The 16162-nt window shown below is 36.3% G+C and overlaps 1 protein-coding gene across 1 annotated transcript; it reads right to left on the reverse strand.

Moving 5' to 3' along the window:
* Nucleotides 1-849: 849 nt before the first annotated feature.
* Nucleotides 850-13043, reverse strand: LOC139126799 (nicotinamide N-methyltransferase-like). Its single transcript, XM_070692758.1, has 4 exons — nucleotides 12924-13043; nucleotides 2550-2776; nucleotides 1810-2017; nucleotides 850-1386 (listed from the first exon to the last, which is right to left on the reverse strand). The coding sequence occupies exons 2-4, from the start codon at nucleotides 2704-2706 to the stop codon at nucleotides 1155-1157; spliced, it is 597 nt and encodes a 198-aa protein (XP_070548859.1). The 5' UTR covers nucleotides 2707-2776; nucleotides 12924-13043; the 3' UTR covers nucleotides 850-1154.
* Nucleotides 13044-16162: the final 3119 nt, after the last annotated feature.

Below are 16162 nucleotides of genomic sequence, written 5' to 3' on the forward strand. Positions count from 1 at the left end.
ATGCAGTCTACTCATCACCTCATCAGCAAGTGACTCAAATACGTTAGAGGGACATTCCACATCATAAATTTAGGTATCACATCACATCGTACAGTAGAGTCACAAATTCTTTGCTTACAACGAACCATTACGGAGTATGCTTATACGCTGATTGCGGACACACACTTTGTGCTGTTTTAATTTTAAAACTGTTGAAAGTTGAAAGTTTCGGTGTGCTGAGTTGAAATAAATGCAAAATCACACAAATGAATCCGTGTTTAAACAGCAGGAATGGACGAACAAAAATATACATTTTAAGCAGTGAACATTTGGAAATAATTTGTGAACGTATTTATATGAGGAACAACAATATTGGAAGATTCTATGTCTTCAACTAAAAACATGTGAAACCTCATCAGTTTTTAGCCAGGTAGATAAACCCAATACTTGGTTATTTTAACAACGGTGACATGATACATGTTTGTATAACACACCCATTTTAGGTGCCAAAATGAATTCCGTTGCAGCAAAGAATGTGCTACATTGCGACACGTGATGACGTTAGGGCTAATATATTTTTAGCTTCGCCATATGCGGGCGCACTTCAAAGCGACCTGGCCACATATACAATAAAATATATGCATAGAGACATCACGTCGGTGGTCAGAGGTCAGGTATGGTCACCATAACTATTTCCAGCAAATCAACATGAAGACATTTAGATTCACCATTACATTGTTATACATCTCACTTTCTCTCTCAATTATCACCATTTTTTATCAAGTTGTGGTTTACAGGCCACAAACAAAGCGTAAAACACAAACAAATTGTAGTTTTGAGAATGAGAAAAGATATAGCCTGAGAACTTCAATACTAAAACGTATCATTTTTATTTCATTATTTTATTTGCCTTTCATTTACGTAAAAACATTTTATAATGTCGATATTACTTAGATTGTACTGATCCTAGAGGGAGCGTTGGTAGTCACTCCTTCATCGCGCTTATCACAAAAGTGAAATCGTAATATGTATTTTCACCAGCGGTACTAGTCCGCTTGCGAGACCGACAGATAATCTGTGTAAAGCCTGCCTCTTCCAGCGCCGACTTCAGAAAGGCTTCATCGAGGAGAATGCCTTCAAAGACCCAGTCACCGAGTCGGTAAAATGACAGGGGTTCACAAAGCTGAACAAACAAAACCTCCCGTCTTCAAAAGGCCGGCCATGTTTTTCAGGCATTTCACATATTCTGGTTTGCTTCGGCACGCTACTTCCAAGCAGTAAGCAGACGACATGCAGTCAAACTTTGGCGGGGAAGCATGACCGATCAGCGGATTAGCCAGGCGGACGTCACAGGGAATGATGTCTTTGATGGTCTTACGTAGCAAAGACTCCCGTTCTTTAAATTCACTGAAATACAAAACGAGCGGTAAGTGGTCCAATTCAACAGCTGAAATTTAAGAAAAGCAGGCAAAGGATAATCTTAATTATTCAAGTTTTAATAGAAATATTAATTTGAAGTTTCATGACATGAGTTACAGTTTAGCCAAATAAAATTGGGAATATAGGGAAACCACTGTTGACTTGACTTCCAAGGCGAGTAAGAGTTCCAAGGGTTTCGCACTAAGGCATACAAGTAAATACGTAAAATTATGTGATGACGGGTAGACTGGAAAAGGTGAACTTGAGCCAACCGAGCAATAAAATCCAACGATGTTGTGTGGTTATATAATTTCGAATTCAAGTCATGGGAAAGACAGGATTATCTCATCAACCCAGTGATCTTGAAAGGCTGATTAAAAAACTGCGACTTAGAATTTCACTCGAACTTACCTATGACCTTCCAACTGACACACATGTTCAATGATCGACGACCAATCGAAGCTGCCGGGTTCGTTATCAACCCACCGCTTGAGGGCGTTCCTATTTTGCTCACTGTACTCACCAACGACGATCTCCTTAAATTTTGTACACGATGACACGAATGAATAGATGCATGGACCCGTGCCGATGTCGATTAGACGATCACCTGAAACCCCCTCTGAGAAAATAAAAACAACACAAAAACCATAAAAAATCAAATAGCAAACATTCCAACGGGTTGTACAAGATATTCGAAAAAAAGGACAGAAAACATTTGTCCTTTAAACGCGTCTCAGATTGTTAAAAAAGTATATTGGACGTATGTCGAAATTATCTTTCCCTCACCCCTGTGTGTTGGTTTATTTGCATGGGGGGAACACGTCTACGTTCATGAAGAAATATGAATATTATGCATAGCTTTTATGGCAGCTTATGTACATAAATTGAAATAGTATTTGCCACAAGAAAATGGTTACCATCGTAGATAGATGTGATATGGTCTGAATTATCTAAGAATCGTAAACCTGGACTAGGCTATTTTACTTGATATGCGTACAGCTATATTTGCGTATATGAACGTATATGGAGCACCACATTAGTGGAATATGTGATGTGTGTCTTTGTGTAAGGAACAGACATCGCAGTGCAAGAGTACATAAAGTCTTCTTGCAATTGGGTCAGGCTATTTTCATTGACAACAAAAACCTTACCATGGCTGAAAATACTGTGCAGAATCTCGAGGGTCCAGGGAAGAACGCCCTCCTCCTCTTCCACATATCCTTCCACCGAACTGTAGTAACGGTCCAAGTACGCCTTGGGGTTGAAGTAAAGGTTGTAATTGTCGGTCACGCCTGCCTTTGACTCCATTGGCCCACAGAATTGTACGAATCTTGAGTCGTGGCGTCTGATGTTAATATGGTAATCGTGGTGAGCTAATCTGGAATATGATCACAAAGAGAGCCCATGAATACACATTATAAACCCATGCTACTGAGTATTTATCAGGCAGGATACCGTCTTCAAATCTTTTTGTTTGTACTCAAACTGAACTATAAAACCAAGCACAGTTAACAGCACTTACCATATCCATGACTGACTGAAACTAATTCCCAACCTTTCACCTTTACCTGTACACGCGAGTTTCTTGAAGCTGCAGGACTCGGTCACATGAGAGCGCGATTCTTTGATGCCCAATGCTTTGATTCAGTTAGGGCTTACAGGGCATGGAGACTGTTTTTTAAGACAGCTGCGACGGTGGCATGACGCATCGCCTAGTCGAAGAAGTTGCACAGTGTTACTAATTTGTCACTACAGCGATGAAATTTGACAAAGAAGGGCATACCTGTGGGCCTGTTGCTGCCTGTTCTGGTCCGACGGTCTACCCTAGAAGGTACGTAAGCCTTACGAGGCAAATATAACCCCACTTTCCACACGCCTACGTCACAGGGGATTTGAGACTCCTCATTTTGTCAGTGTATCACTCTTAGGGAGCCTTCAGTAATTACAGGGGGTTGGCCGGGAATTCCATGCGCACCTGTACTGTAAAATGTGGTTATCCCTTATTCTGTGTCAAAATGTGACTCTCCTCTTGTCCGGCATTCTAAAACTTGACCCTCCCCCGATCACTGCGGTATTTCCCCAGGAATAACTAAAAACAGGACTAGTATCAGTTAATTTACATAACAATTACTTTAATTGTTATGAAAGTTACAAACAAAAATTAAAGCTGCAAGCAGCGTTGGCGGTGCCCAAGCCTAATATTACATATACACACAAAAATTGACCTTGAAATCGGGTATTTGAGAAAAGATTTTTATCTTATAGTACTCGTCATGTACCAAAATTCGGCCCTCTTGCCCTATTTGTCAGCCTAGAATTAGATATGCACATAGTTAATAAGGTCTGGGCAAAATTGAGATTGGTAGAGTCTTTTGCTTCTTGTTAAGAAGGAAATTGAACATGATTTCATAGTTACTGTTGATTTTACCAGTAAACGTAAGTTTTACGCAAAATCCATTATGGCGGCAAAACCGCTTGACAGATCAAAATGTCTTTTGCAAGCATGAAAGAGATCACTTCAAGGATGACATGAGTAAAATTTCGACTCAATCGGTGGTTTAGTTTTGGAAAAGTAGATTTTTGAAGATTAAATTGGTATTTTTCGAAAATCCAATATGGCGGACAAGTCACGTGACCGATCCAAAATGTCTTTCGCAAACTTGAAAGAGATAACTCTAAGGATGACATGAGTAAAATTTCAGCTCAATGGTGTTTAGTTCGCAGAAGAAGATTTTGAAGATTAAATTGGATTTTTTCGAAAATCCAATATGGCGGCCAGATCACGTAGCCGATCGAAATGTCTTTCGCAAACTTGAAAGAGATCACTCTAAGGATGATATGAGTAAAATTTCAGTTCAATCGGTGTGTTGGTTCTGGAGAAGAAGATTTTTAATGATTAAATTGCGATTTTCGTAAAATCCAAGATGGCGGCCAAATCACGTGACGATCCAAATGTCGTTTGCAAACTTAAAAGAGATCACTCTAAGGAAGACATGTGTAAATGTCAGCCTAATCACTGTTTTGATTCTGGAGAAGTAGATTTTGAAGATGAAACTGCGATTTTCGCTAAATCAAATATGGCGGCCAAATCACGTGACCGATCGAAATGTTTTTGCAAACTGAAAGAGATCACTCTAGGGATGACATGAGTAAAATTTCAGCTCAAACGGTGTTTTGGTTCTGGAGAAGAAGATTTTTAAAGATTAAAAGGGTATTTTTCGAAAATCCAATATGGCGGCCAAAGTCACGTGACCGCATGCAATTTTATTTACAAAATCGTCAAGACCTTAGGTCATGCTTGCTATGTAAAAAATTCAAATTGACCAGACCCCTAGATCATCAGGAGAAGCCGTTTTAAGGTTTTTGGAAAACCCAATATGGCCGCCAGGTCACGTGACCAATAAAAATTCAAGGGTCAGGTGTACCACTTTTTATTGGCCCCCATCATTTACCAAGTTTGAAATGTTTAGCATAGGCGTTATTCAAGTTCTAGGCTGGCAAAAAATGGACACAAGAGAAGAAAGAAAAATTCCAACGAAACCAATAGGTGCCCAAGCTTGGGCACCTAATCAAAAGGGGAGCGCTGGCGTTTTTGGAGGGAGGGTTGCAATTAATCACACAAGCATTTTTGAAATGTTCATGCATGTGCGGGAGGGTCACCATTTTCTGCGCAACTATAAGGCGGCAAGATATGGCTGATATAGTGCTTCATCCAGAAATATTAAATCATAATACATCTGAGTCTATCAGGACAAGTACGAATAATTTTCCACCAAACAACAAGCTAGATGTGTACATTAATATATGTTTGATAATATATGAAAATGCACTTTGCTTGAAATGGGAAGTAAAACATGTTGTGTGAGCAAGAAATTGGATTTTGGAATTTCACCGAAATGTTGATTCACTTTATATGGTAGTCTATGACGAAACTCCGGATATATTTTCCTATACAAAAATAGGTGTATATGTGTATTTATGTACTCTTGGTTTTCATACTAAGGTACTTGATTAGACAAAGGTCGTGACAAATGGATTGATGTTTTGCCAATGTAAAACATAAAACTAACAATATCTGTGCATTTATAGACATTTGATAATTGATATACACTTTGCCATCTGTCCCATATGTTTTGTCTCTTGTCTTTCATCAGTTTTAACTGTTCAAGGTGTTTAATGTAGGATACCACTGCATCTTCTTTGCTTGTGAAGCTTGTCGATAACGTGTATGTATTTAAAAGAATCGCATATTTTGTCGACAATTTCCTATTTAGGAAATATCAAATAGACATTGAAAGGTTCGGCTCTGAAATCTTTTCTATCAAAGTGACCCTCCCCTAAGATAATTTTATAAACCAGATATGAACTGAATATGCTCTCGTGTTTTACAGCAGGTTCATTAATAGTAGTACCCTTCACAGAACAATAAGATATACGTTAACACTATATGTAGCAGGTTTTTTCAACTTCGCACAGTAATTTCAGAGTTAAATCACTAATTACAAAACTTTATTTAATATGCAAATGAGCTGTTGATTAACTTGACACTGCTCAATGCTTCATATAACAACTAGATATCCATCAGTTCAACATTTGTAGCACGTTTATTTAATTTAGTGCTGTAGTTTTAGAGTAATATCACTAATTACAAATTTCAATAAATATGCAAATGAACCCTTAATTAATTTCACACTACTAAATGCTACACACTTCAGTTAGATATCAGTCAGATCCGTATCTGCAGCAGATTTCATCACATTGGGTGAAATTGTATCGGAGTTATATCACTAATTACAAAACTTCATACATATGCAAATGAGCTATTTTAACTCGACACTGCCAAATACTTCTAAGTATAATTAGATATATATAAGATAAATATTTGTTGCAAGTATCATCAAGTTTCGCTCAGGAATTTCAGAGTGATCTCACTAATAACAAAGTTCATTAAATATGCAAATGAGAAGATAATTGAAATGACACTCACAGTATCATCATAATGTTCTTAGATTGTCATCTGTGAAAAGTTTCATGAAATTTGGTGCAGTTTTTCTTGATATATGTCTACACTGTCATTACCGTCTCCATAGGGAAACCATTGTACGGAAAAAAAACAATATTGCATAACTTCATTAATATGCAAGCCACACTATCCAAAATCTAATCAGTCCTTGCAAGAAGCATAGGGTACCAGTGTACTAAATCTGACTTGAATCCGTTTAGGTTTTTTTGAGTTACCGTGTAAACAGACAGACAGACACACACACACACACACTAACACACACACACACACACGGACAGACAGACAGACATCGCTATGACAATAGCCCACGTGTTTACACACGTGAGCTAAAAATGGTCGATAACAACTATAACAAATTAAACCACTCCTGTGATTACTGAAGCTCCCTAGAAGAAAATTTACTAATCACATATGTAATTCCTTCGAAACCAGATATGAACTGAATATGCTCACGTGTTTTACAACAGGTTCATTAATAGTAGCACGCTTCACAGAACAATGAGATATATGTTATCACTATATGTAGCAGGTTTTTTTTAAACTTCGCACAGTACTCTCAGAGTTTAATCACTAATTACAAAACTTTATTTAATATGCGAATGAGCTGTCAATTAACTTGACACTGCTCAATGCTTTATGGGACAATTAGATATCCATCAGATCAACATTTGTAGCACGTTTTATTTAATTTAATGCTGTAATTTTAGAGTAATGTCACTTATTACAAAGTTCATTAAATACGCAAATAAACCCTACATTAACTTGACACTGTTCAATGATTCATAGCACAATTAAATATTTATCAAATCAATATCTGTAGCACGTTTCACCAAATTTTAGTGCCGAAATTTCAGAGTTATATACCTAATTACAAAGTTTATTAAATATGCAAATGAACCCTTAATTAACTTTATACTACTAAATGCTTTACAACACAGTTAGATATATGTCGTATCAGTATGTGCAGCAGTGTTCATCACATTTGATGCAGTTATTTCGGAGTTATATGACTAATTATAAGACTTCATGGAATATGCAAATGAGCTAATTATTAACTTGACACTGCTCAATGCTTCTCAGTACAATTGGATATTTATCAGATCAACATCTGTAGCAAGTTTCATCAAATTTAATGCTTTAATTTTGGAGTAATATCACTAATTACAAAGTTCATTAAATATGCAAATGAACCCTTAATTAACTTCACACAACTAAATGCTCTACACCACAATTAGATATCTGTCGGATCAGTATCTGCAGCAGATTTCATCACATTTGGTGCAGTTATTTTGGAGTTATGAGACTAATTACAAAACTTCATAAATATGCAATGACCTTTTCGTTAACTTGACACTGCCAAATGCTGCTCAGTACAATTAGATATTTATCAAAACAATATCTGTACCAGATTTCACTGACTTGGGTGCCGTAATTTCAGAGTTATATACCTAATTACAAAGTTCATTAAATATGCAAATGAACCCTTAATTAATTCTACACTACTAAATGCTTTACACTACAGTTAGATATCAGTAGGATCAGTATCTGCAGCAAATTTCATCACATTTGGTGAAGTTATATCGGAGTTATATAACTAATTACAAATTTTCATAAAATATGCAAATAAGCTATTATTAACTTGACACTGCCTAATGCTTCTAACTATAATTAGATATATATAAAATCAATATTTGTGCAAGTATCATCAAGTTTGGTGCAGGAATTTCAGAGTTATCTCACTAATAACAAAAGTTCATTAAATATGCAAATGAGAAGATAATTGACATGACACTCACAGTATCATCATAATGTTCTTAGATTGTCATCTGTGAAAAGTTTCATGAAATTTTGTGCAGTATTTCTTGATATATGTCTACACTGTCATTACCGTCTCCATAGGGAAACCATTGTATGGAAAAAATCGATATTGCATAACTTCATTAATATGCAAGCCACACTAACCAAAATCTAATCAGTTCTTGCAAGTACCACATGGTACCTGTGTACCAAATCTGATTTGAATCCGTTCAGGCGTTTTTGAGTTATCGTGTAAACAGACAGACAGACAGACACACACACACACACACACACACTAACACACACACACGGACAGACAGACAGACATCGCTATGACAATAGCCCACGTGTTTACACACGTGAGCTAAAAAGGCATCCGCATATCTCTTATTGATTTTGATTTAATACGGGTTAAGCAATACCTTGGGATTTAAAGCAGGTTGTGCTGTATGACCTTTAAAGCAAAGCTAAATTGTAGTTGTGTTTAAATAGGTCGCCTTTTTAGCTCACGTGTAAACACGTGGGCTATAGTCATAGCGATGTCTGTCTGTCTGTCCCTGTGTGTGTGTGTGTGTGTGTGTGTGTGTGTGTGTCTGTCTGTCTGTTTACACGATAATTCAAAAACGCCTGAACGGATTCAAGTCAGATTTGGTACACAGGTACTATATGCTACTTGCAAGAACTGATTAGATTTTGGTTAGTGTGGCTTGCATATTAATGAAGTTATGCAATATCGTTTTTTTCCGTACAATGGTTTCCCTATGGAGACGGTAATGACAGTGTAGACATATATCAAGAAATACTGCACAAAATTTCATGAAACTTTTCACAGATGACAATCTCAGAACATTATGATGATACTGTGAGTGTCATGTCAATTACCTTCTCATTTGCATATTTAATGAACTTTTGTTATTAGTGAGATAACTCTGAAATTCCTGAACCAAACTTGATGATACTTGCAACAAATATTGATCTGATATATATCTAATTATACTTAGAAGCATTTGACAGTGTCAAGTTAATAAATAGGTCATTTGCATATTTTATGAAGTTTTGTAATTAGTCATATAACTCCGATATAACTTCACCAAATGTGATGAAATCTGCTGCAGATACTGATCCGACTGATATCTAACTGTAGTGTAAAGCATTCAGTAGTGTGAACTTAATTAAGGGTTCATTTGCATATTTAATGACTTTTTAATTAGGTATATAACTCTGAAATTACGGCACCCAAGTCTTTGAAATTTGGTACAGATATTGTTTTGATAAATATCTAATTGTACTGAGAAGCATTTGGCAGTGTCAAGTTAACAAATAGGTCATTTGCATATTTAATGAAGTTTTGTAATTAGTGATATAACTCCGAAATAACCGCACCAAATGTTATGAAATCTGCTGCAGATACTGATCTGACAGATATCGAATTGTGATGTACAGTATTTACTTGTGTGAAGTTAATTAAGGGTTTATTTGCATATTTAATGAACTTTGTAATTAGTGATATTACTCCAAAATCACAGCGTTAAATTTGATGAAACTTGCTACAGATGTTGATCTGATAAATATCCAATTGTACTGAGAAGCATTGAACAGTGTCAAGTTAATAATTAGCTCATTTGCATATTTCATGAAGTTTTATAAGTAGTCATATAACTCCGAAATATCTGCATCAAATGTGATGAAAACTGCTGCATATACTGATCTGACAGATCTAACTGTGTTGTAAAGAATTAGTAGTGTAAAGTTGATTAAGGGTTCATTTGCATATTTAATAAACTTTGTAATTAGGTACATAACTCTGAAATTACGGCACCAAATTATTAATGCTCTGTGTGTAAGAAAACTTTTCACCGGCTTAGTTTTCGAAATTCGAAAATATTTATTTTTCTCCATAGATTTAACACAGGATGGCGGCCATTTTGAATTCAAATATCGGTAAATCTCGGGTTATTTGTTTCTCTAGTACCAAAATTTGCACGGTGACCCCGATTTTAGCTCACGTGTGTAAACACGTGGGCTATTGTCATAGCGATGTCTGTCTGTCTGTCCGTGTGTGTGTGTGTGTGTTAGTGTGTGTGTGTGTGTGTGTGTGTGTGTGTGTCTGTCTGTCTGTCTGTTTACACGATAACTCAAAAACGCCTGAACAGATTCAAGTCAGATTTGGTACACAGGTACCATATGCTACTTGCAAGAACTGATTAGATTTTGGTTAGTGTGGCTTACATATTAATGAAGTTATGCAATATTGTTTTTTCCGTACAATGGTTTCCTATGGAGACGGTAATGACAGTGTAGACATATATCAAGAAATACTGCACCAAATTTCACGAAACTTTTCACACATCACAATCTACGAACATTATGATGATACTGTGAGTGTCATGTCAATTATCTTCTCATTTGCATATTTAATGAACTTTTGTTATTAGTGAGATAACTCTGAAATTCCTGCACCAAACTTGATGATACTTGCAGCAAATATTGATATGATATATATCTTATTATACTTAGAAGCATTAGGCAGTGTCAAGTTAATAAATAGCTCATTTGCATATTTTATGAAGATTTGTAATTAGTCATATAACTCTCATATAATTTACCAATGTGATGAAATCTGCTACAGATACTGATCCGATTTTTATCTAACTGTAGTGTAAAGCATTTAATAGTGTGAAATTAATTAGGGTTCATCTGCATATTTAATGAACTTTGTAATTAGGTATACAACTCTGAAATTACGGCACCCATGTCAGTGAAAATGAGTACAGATATTGTTTTTGATAAATATCTAATTGTACTGAGAAGCATTTGTCAGTGTCAAGTTAACAAATAGGTCATTTGCATATTTTATGAAGTTTTGTAATTAGTGAGATGACTCCAAAATAACTGCACCAAATGTGATGAAATCTGCTGCAGATATTGATCAGACAGATATCTAATTGTGGTGTAGAGCATTTAGTTGCGTTAGGAAAATTAAGGGTTCATTTGCACATTTAATGAACTTTGTAATTAGTGATATTACTCCAAAATTACAGCGTTAAATTTGATGAAACTTGCTACGATGTTAATCTGATAAATATATAATTGTACTGAGAAGCATTGAGCAGTGTCAAGTTAACAAATAGGTCATTTGCATTTTATGAAGTTTTGTAATTAGTGATATAACTCCAAAATAACTGCACCAAATGTGATGAAATCTGCTGCAGATACTGATCAGACAGATATCTAATTGTGGTGTAGAGCATTTAGTTGCGTTAGGTAAATTAAGGGTTCATTTGCATATTTAATGAACTTTGTAATTAGTGATATAACTCCAAAATTACAGCGTTAAATTTGATGAAACTTGCTAAGATGTTGATCTGATAAATATCCAATTGTACTGAGAAGCATTGAGCAGTGTCAAGTTAATAATGAGCTCATTTGCATATTTCATGAAGTCTTATAATTAGTCATATAACTCCGAAATAACTGCATCAAATGTGATGAAAACTGCTGCACATACTGATACGACAGATATCTAACTGTGTTGTAAAGCATTTAGTACTGTAAAGTTAATTAAGGGTTCATTTGCATATTTAATAAACTTTGTAATTAGGTATATAACTTCAAAATTACAGCGTTAAATTTGATAACACTTGCTACAGATGTTGATTCGATAAATATTTAATTGTGCTATGAATCATTGAACGTGTCAAGTAAATTTAGGGTTTACTTGCATATTTAATGAACTTTGTAATTAGTGACATTACTCTAAAAATTACAGCATTAAATTACATAAAACGTGCTACAAATGTTGATCTGGTGGATATCTAATTGTTCCATAAAGCATTGAGCAGTGTCAAGTTAATTAACAGCTCATTTGCATATTAAATAAAGTTTTGTAATTAGTGATTAAACTCTGAGAGTACTGTGCGAAGTTGAAAAACCAGCTACATACAGTGATAACATATATCTCATTGTTCTGTGAAGAGTACAATTATTAATGAACCTGTTGTAAAACACGTGAGCATATTCAGTTCATATCTGGTTGATTGAATCAGATAGTGGTATCGGACCATGAACCGCCACTCCCCATCACAGACTAGTGGGGTCACTGCCATTGTTTTTAAACGATCTGGTTTGTCCAGACGGAGGCCACACGTGACATACTTGCACAAAATCTGCCAATGTCTGGTACCAAGATAGTCCAAAGATCGTGTCTACGCCCTTTTGTTATGGGTAACACTTGCGTTCTAAATCTGTGCCGTCGTCTACAGCTTTTACCTGAGAATCTTGTGTTTTTTTATGAAAAGTCACACACAAAGGCCCTATTATGCTACGAAAGGCCTTTTCAAAAGCAACACACGTGCTGCCAGGGTCAGAAGTGTACGTCTTTAAAACTCATCTCCATAGACAATCTGTCTATCTGTTGATTTGATCACAGACCCTATTTTATCTCTTGGGTATATGATTTGATCTACTCTATCAATCAACAAAGACAAACCCAACATCTGCACACTAAACGACAACGATCCAGTATATCGTAGCGTTCACGAAAGCAGTCTCAGATAAAGCACCTAAAAAGTTTGAGACGGCTTGACAATCCGACAACGTTCGTGCTCACTATGGTCGCTGGATTCACTGGTTTGGGGTGAGCGAGAATACGTTAACAAATTCGTCTCGAGAGTGATAATTACCGAACATCAAACCACAGACTGACCTCGCTACTCTGGTGACAAGTGTCGTTCCAGTGAGAAACTGTACTTGCGCCCAAAATACAAACAAGCAAACACACAGATAGTCGCAGCTGTCCCCGGTACTGGCAGCCTACTGGACACGAACAAATTTCCTTTATAGTACAATTAAAGTACGGGTCAAGGTTCGGATGAAATGACCACAGGCAAAGCAAAACAGCGCCTATCACAGAGACTGAAATCACATTGTTACGGCGCCCAGTCAATACAGAGTGAAGCAAAGGAAAACAAGAAGAATAGTTGAAATTGAGCTTAAGCTTAAAACGTGCAGAATAACTTTAAAACAACCAACAAGGTATAAAACGTCCCTAGTTTTAGTCTCTTTAATTTGCTGTCACTATTACTTACATATTATCCTCCGGGAAGCTGCATATCCCCGACTATCAACTCAGTGAAGATGAGGCTGCTCACTGAGTAATTATACGCAAATTGTGTCGTCGTCGTCATTCGGAAGAGTTGCGATGAAAAGATAAATTATTCGTCGCAAACAAAACGAAAATAATAAGACGAGAATAATTATAAGCCCTGGTGTGTCATCATTTTTCGGCGATACCACTTGTGTGTTAGTCCCTGAAATCCTACATAGGCATCTGTCACAGACCGTCATGATGTCAATTTCAATGGGTCCACCCAGAAGAATACAACAACTTTTCGGCAGCCGCATTTGATGGTGTTCGCGACAGCAATATTGATCATCCCAGCGCCGAAGGCGAGGTTGTCGTTACAATTCGAATATCGGACAACAACTAGGGACCAATGCAAATCGCTGGCTGCCACTAGTGTTCCTCGCTAATGACTGTGGGAAAACAAACGTTATTTATAACCAAAAATACAATTATAGGTCGATAATAATCTTTTAACATTGGATTTGACGCAGTTTCTGAATTAAGTCCCCATTTCGTTATTTAAACAACTAACCATAGATACGTACCTTTTCTCTATAGGCCCATGAATTTACGCATCGTAAATTTAAACATATAAACAAAACATAACGCTGTAACGTAAGGCTACTTTATAGTTTTTCGCTCAGGGTGGTTGATTTCGTGTATACCCGAAAATGATAAGGTCTAGAACGTATGTTGTCTTTGTAAATTTTTCATCGGGCCGAATTTGTGTCAAACGATTTCGAAAGTATTTTCAGCATTGTTGTAGCTTTTTCCTAGAACACTTCAGGTAAACTTGTACTTAAGTATGAACTATTCTGCTAAAAGGGCACTGTCATTTGTCAGTTTTATCCATAAGCAAATTGACTACCTTGATAAAAATTTTAAGGATGATAAAAGAGCATCGATCTAATTACTCGATCTTAAAAAAAACTAATCCGAGAATCAGGGATCGAGAACTGCCCCTAAACCAGCATGATTTTTGCGCATGTTCAACAAGTTTGGTTAGGGGGTCATATTTAACAAAAAAGGACTTGGAGGAACATTTATGAACATGCCCCGATTTCATCCGATCCATTCCCTATCGCAATGCATGAAAGCTCCCTTAACACGATTTGGAACTAATTTGGGATAATTGCATCTTCATATTTTTAAAGTTTCTTTTATTTTTCAAAAATGGTAGGTGCTCTACAGCTGAATGTTGCAATATTATACATTACTCATAGAAACGACTGTATAACTTAAACAGATAAGCAGATGACTTTTCACTTGCAGATTAAACCAACATTACTTCACCACCCATTACCCCAAATTAGTTCCAATCGTGTTCCTTTTAACATTCTGGTCATGAATCTCTCTCTCCCTGCAAGGTTAAAAGAAGTTGCAGCTCTGCATTGGCTACCGACGAAGCCTGGTCTATGATAAATCGTCGTATAAAGACACAATGACTGTGCGCCGACGGAGAACAAACTTTCGGACTTACGGCCCATTTTTTTGCAGACATTATCGCACGCTGCTCTTCAGAATGTGAACCGGAAGATCTGTCGCACGAGGGCACTCCATACTCCACAACCAACCCCGATAGGGCAAGCCCTTGTGCGACGGCCCGGATTTCATAGTCTCTTTACTCCTGATGTGCAGCATGCTAATAAGGTTATCTCTGATTGGTCCATTGTCATTATTCACAGCGACTTAGGGAGTCTATTTTTATTTTTTAATCATATTGGTAAGATTCAGCTACCCGATTGGATAACAGCTTCTTCAATGCCGCACAATAGCCCTCTTTTCAGGCTGCTGATACGCTTTCAGATTTACTGGAAATTACTGAAAGCCTAATAGAAATTGTATTACTTAGTTGCCGGTGACTTTCACCTAGGCTCAGATTTTCAGCTGCCAGAATATACCCTTCACAGAAGGACTTACATTGCACTTCAACAGTTTTTTATGATTCGTTTACACTTGACCTTTGAGTGTTATTTCGAAGGGGAAGGGGACCGGCTTTGACAGTTATCTCGGAAATCAAATCGCTGACAAAAATAAATATTGAAACAGATACGTTAAGTGATTAAATAACAAGACATTACAAAACTGTGTAAAGGTGTGTATGCTTCACTGAGAAAGGCACATCAACTCCCGGTTAAGTGACAGATGATTAGAGTTAACACAGGGATGGCGGCCATTTTGAACTTCAAATATCGGTAAATATTCGTTATTTGTTTCTCTAGTGGCAATCTTTGCAGTGTGATTTTTATTCTTGATTTGGTAAAAGAAAAGTAGGAATTTTCATTGAGGAAAGTTAGATTAAACATTTGCTTTTTACTTTCACGACACAAACTATATGTAAATTATAGTGCTAAAATAAATTCCAGGCAATAAACGTTTCTTGATACGCAACTTCTCTACTAGTAAGGGTCACCTAAGGACAATGACCTGACTATCACAGTGTAAGTGTTCAATTGATACATATTTAATATATATATATATATATATATATATATATATATATATATATATATATATATATATATATATATATTATTTATATAAAGTCTGCTTCAAAGAAGTGATATATGTCGGTTGCAAGTCTCAGAGAAACTACAATTCGCCAATAATGGTTGTATATTTTTATTGTAGTTATCAAAAAAGCCTTAATACATGCCTTATTACATCTGGGAAAAAATTGTTTTAAATTACAGAAGCCAATAGAATATTGAACATTGATCATACATTGTCATTATCATGTGTCATGTCTGTTGTGCATGGGTCTCGGTGGATACTAGAACTGTAAATTCCCCACTTCTTATTATGTGAAGACATTTTCT

The sequence above is a fragment of the Ptychodera flava genome, chromosome 3 (assembly GCF_041260155.1).
Source record: "Ptychodera flava strain L36383 chromosome 3, AS_Pfla_20210202, whole genome shotgun sequence".
Taxonomy (NCBI): Eukaryota; Metazoa; Hemichordata; class Enteropneusta; family Ptychoderidae; genus Ptychodera; species Ptychodera flava.

What these genes read in the sequence shown, in the direction of transcription:
- LOC139126799 (XM_070692758.1), bottom strand. Translation starts at nt 2,706, where the DNA reads ATGGAGTCAAAGGCAGGCGTGACCGACAATTACAACCTTTACTTCAAC. An exon ending in GCACAGTATTTTCAGCCATG is followed by an intron (nt 2,018 to 2,549) that starts GTAAGGTTTTTG and finishes TTATTTTCTCAG; the next exon opens with AGGGGGTTTCAGGTGATCGT. An exon ending in TGTCAGTTGGAAGGTCATAG is followed by an intron (nt 1,387 to 1,809) that starts GTAAGTTCGAGT and finishes TTTGTATTTCAG; the next exon opens with TGAATTTAAAGAACGGGAGT.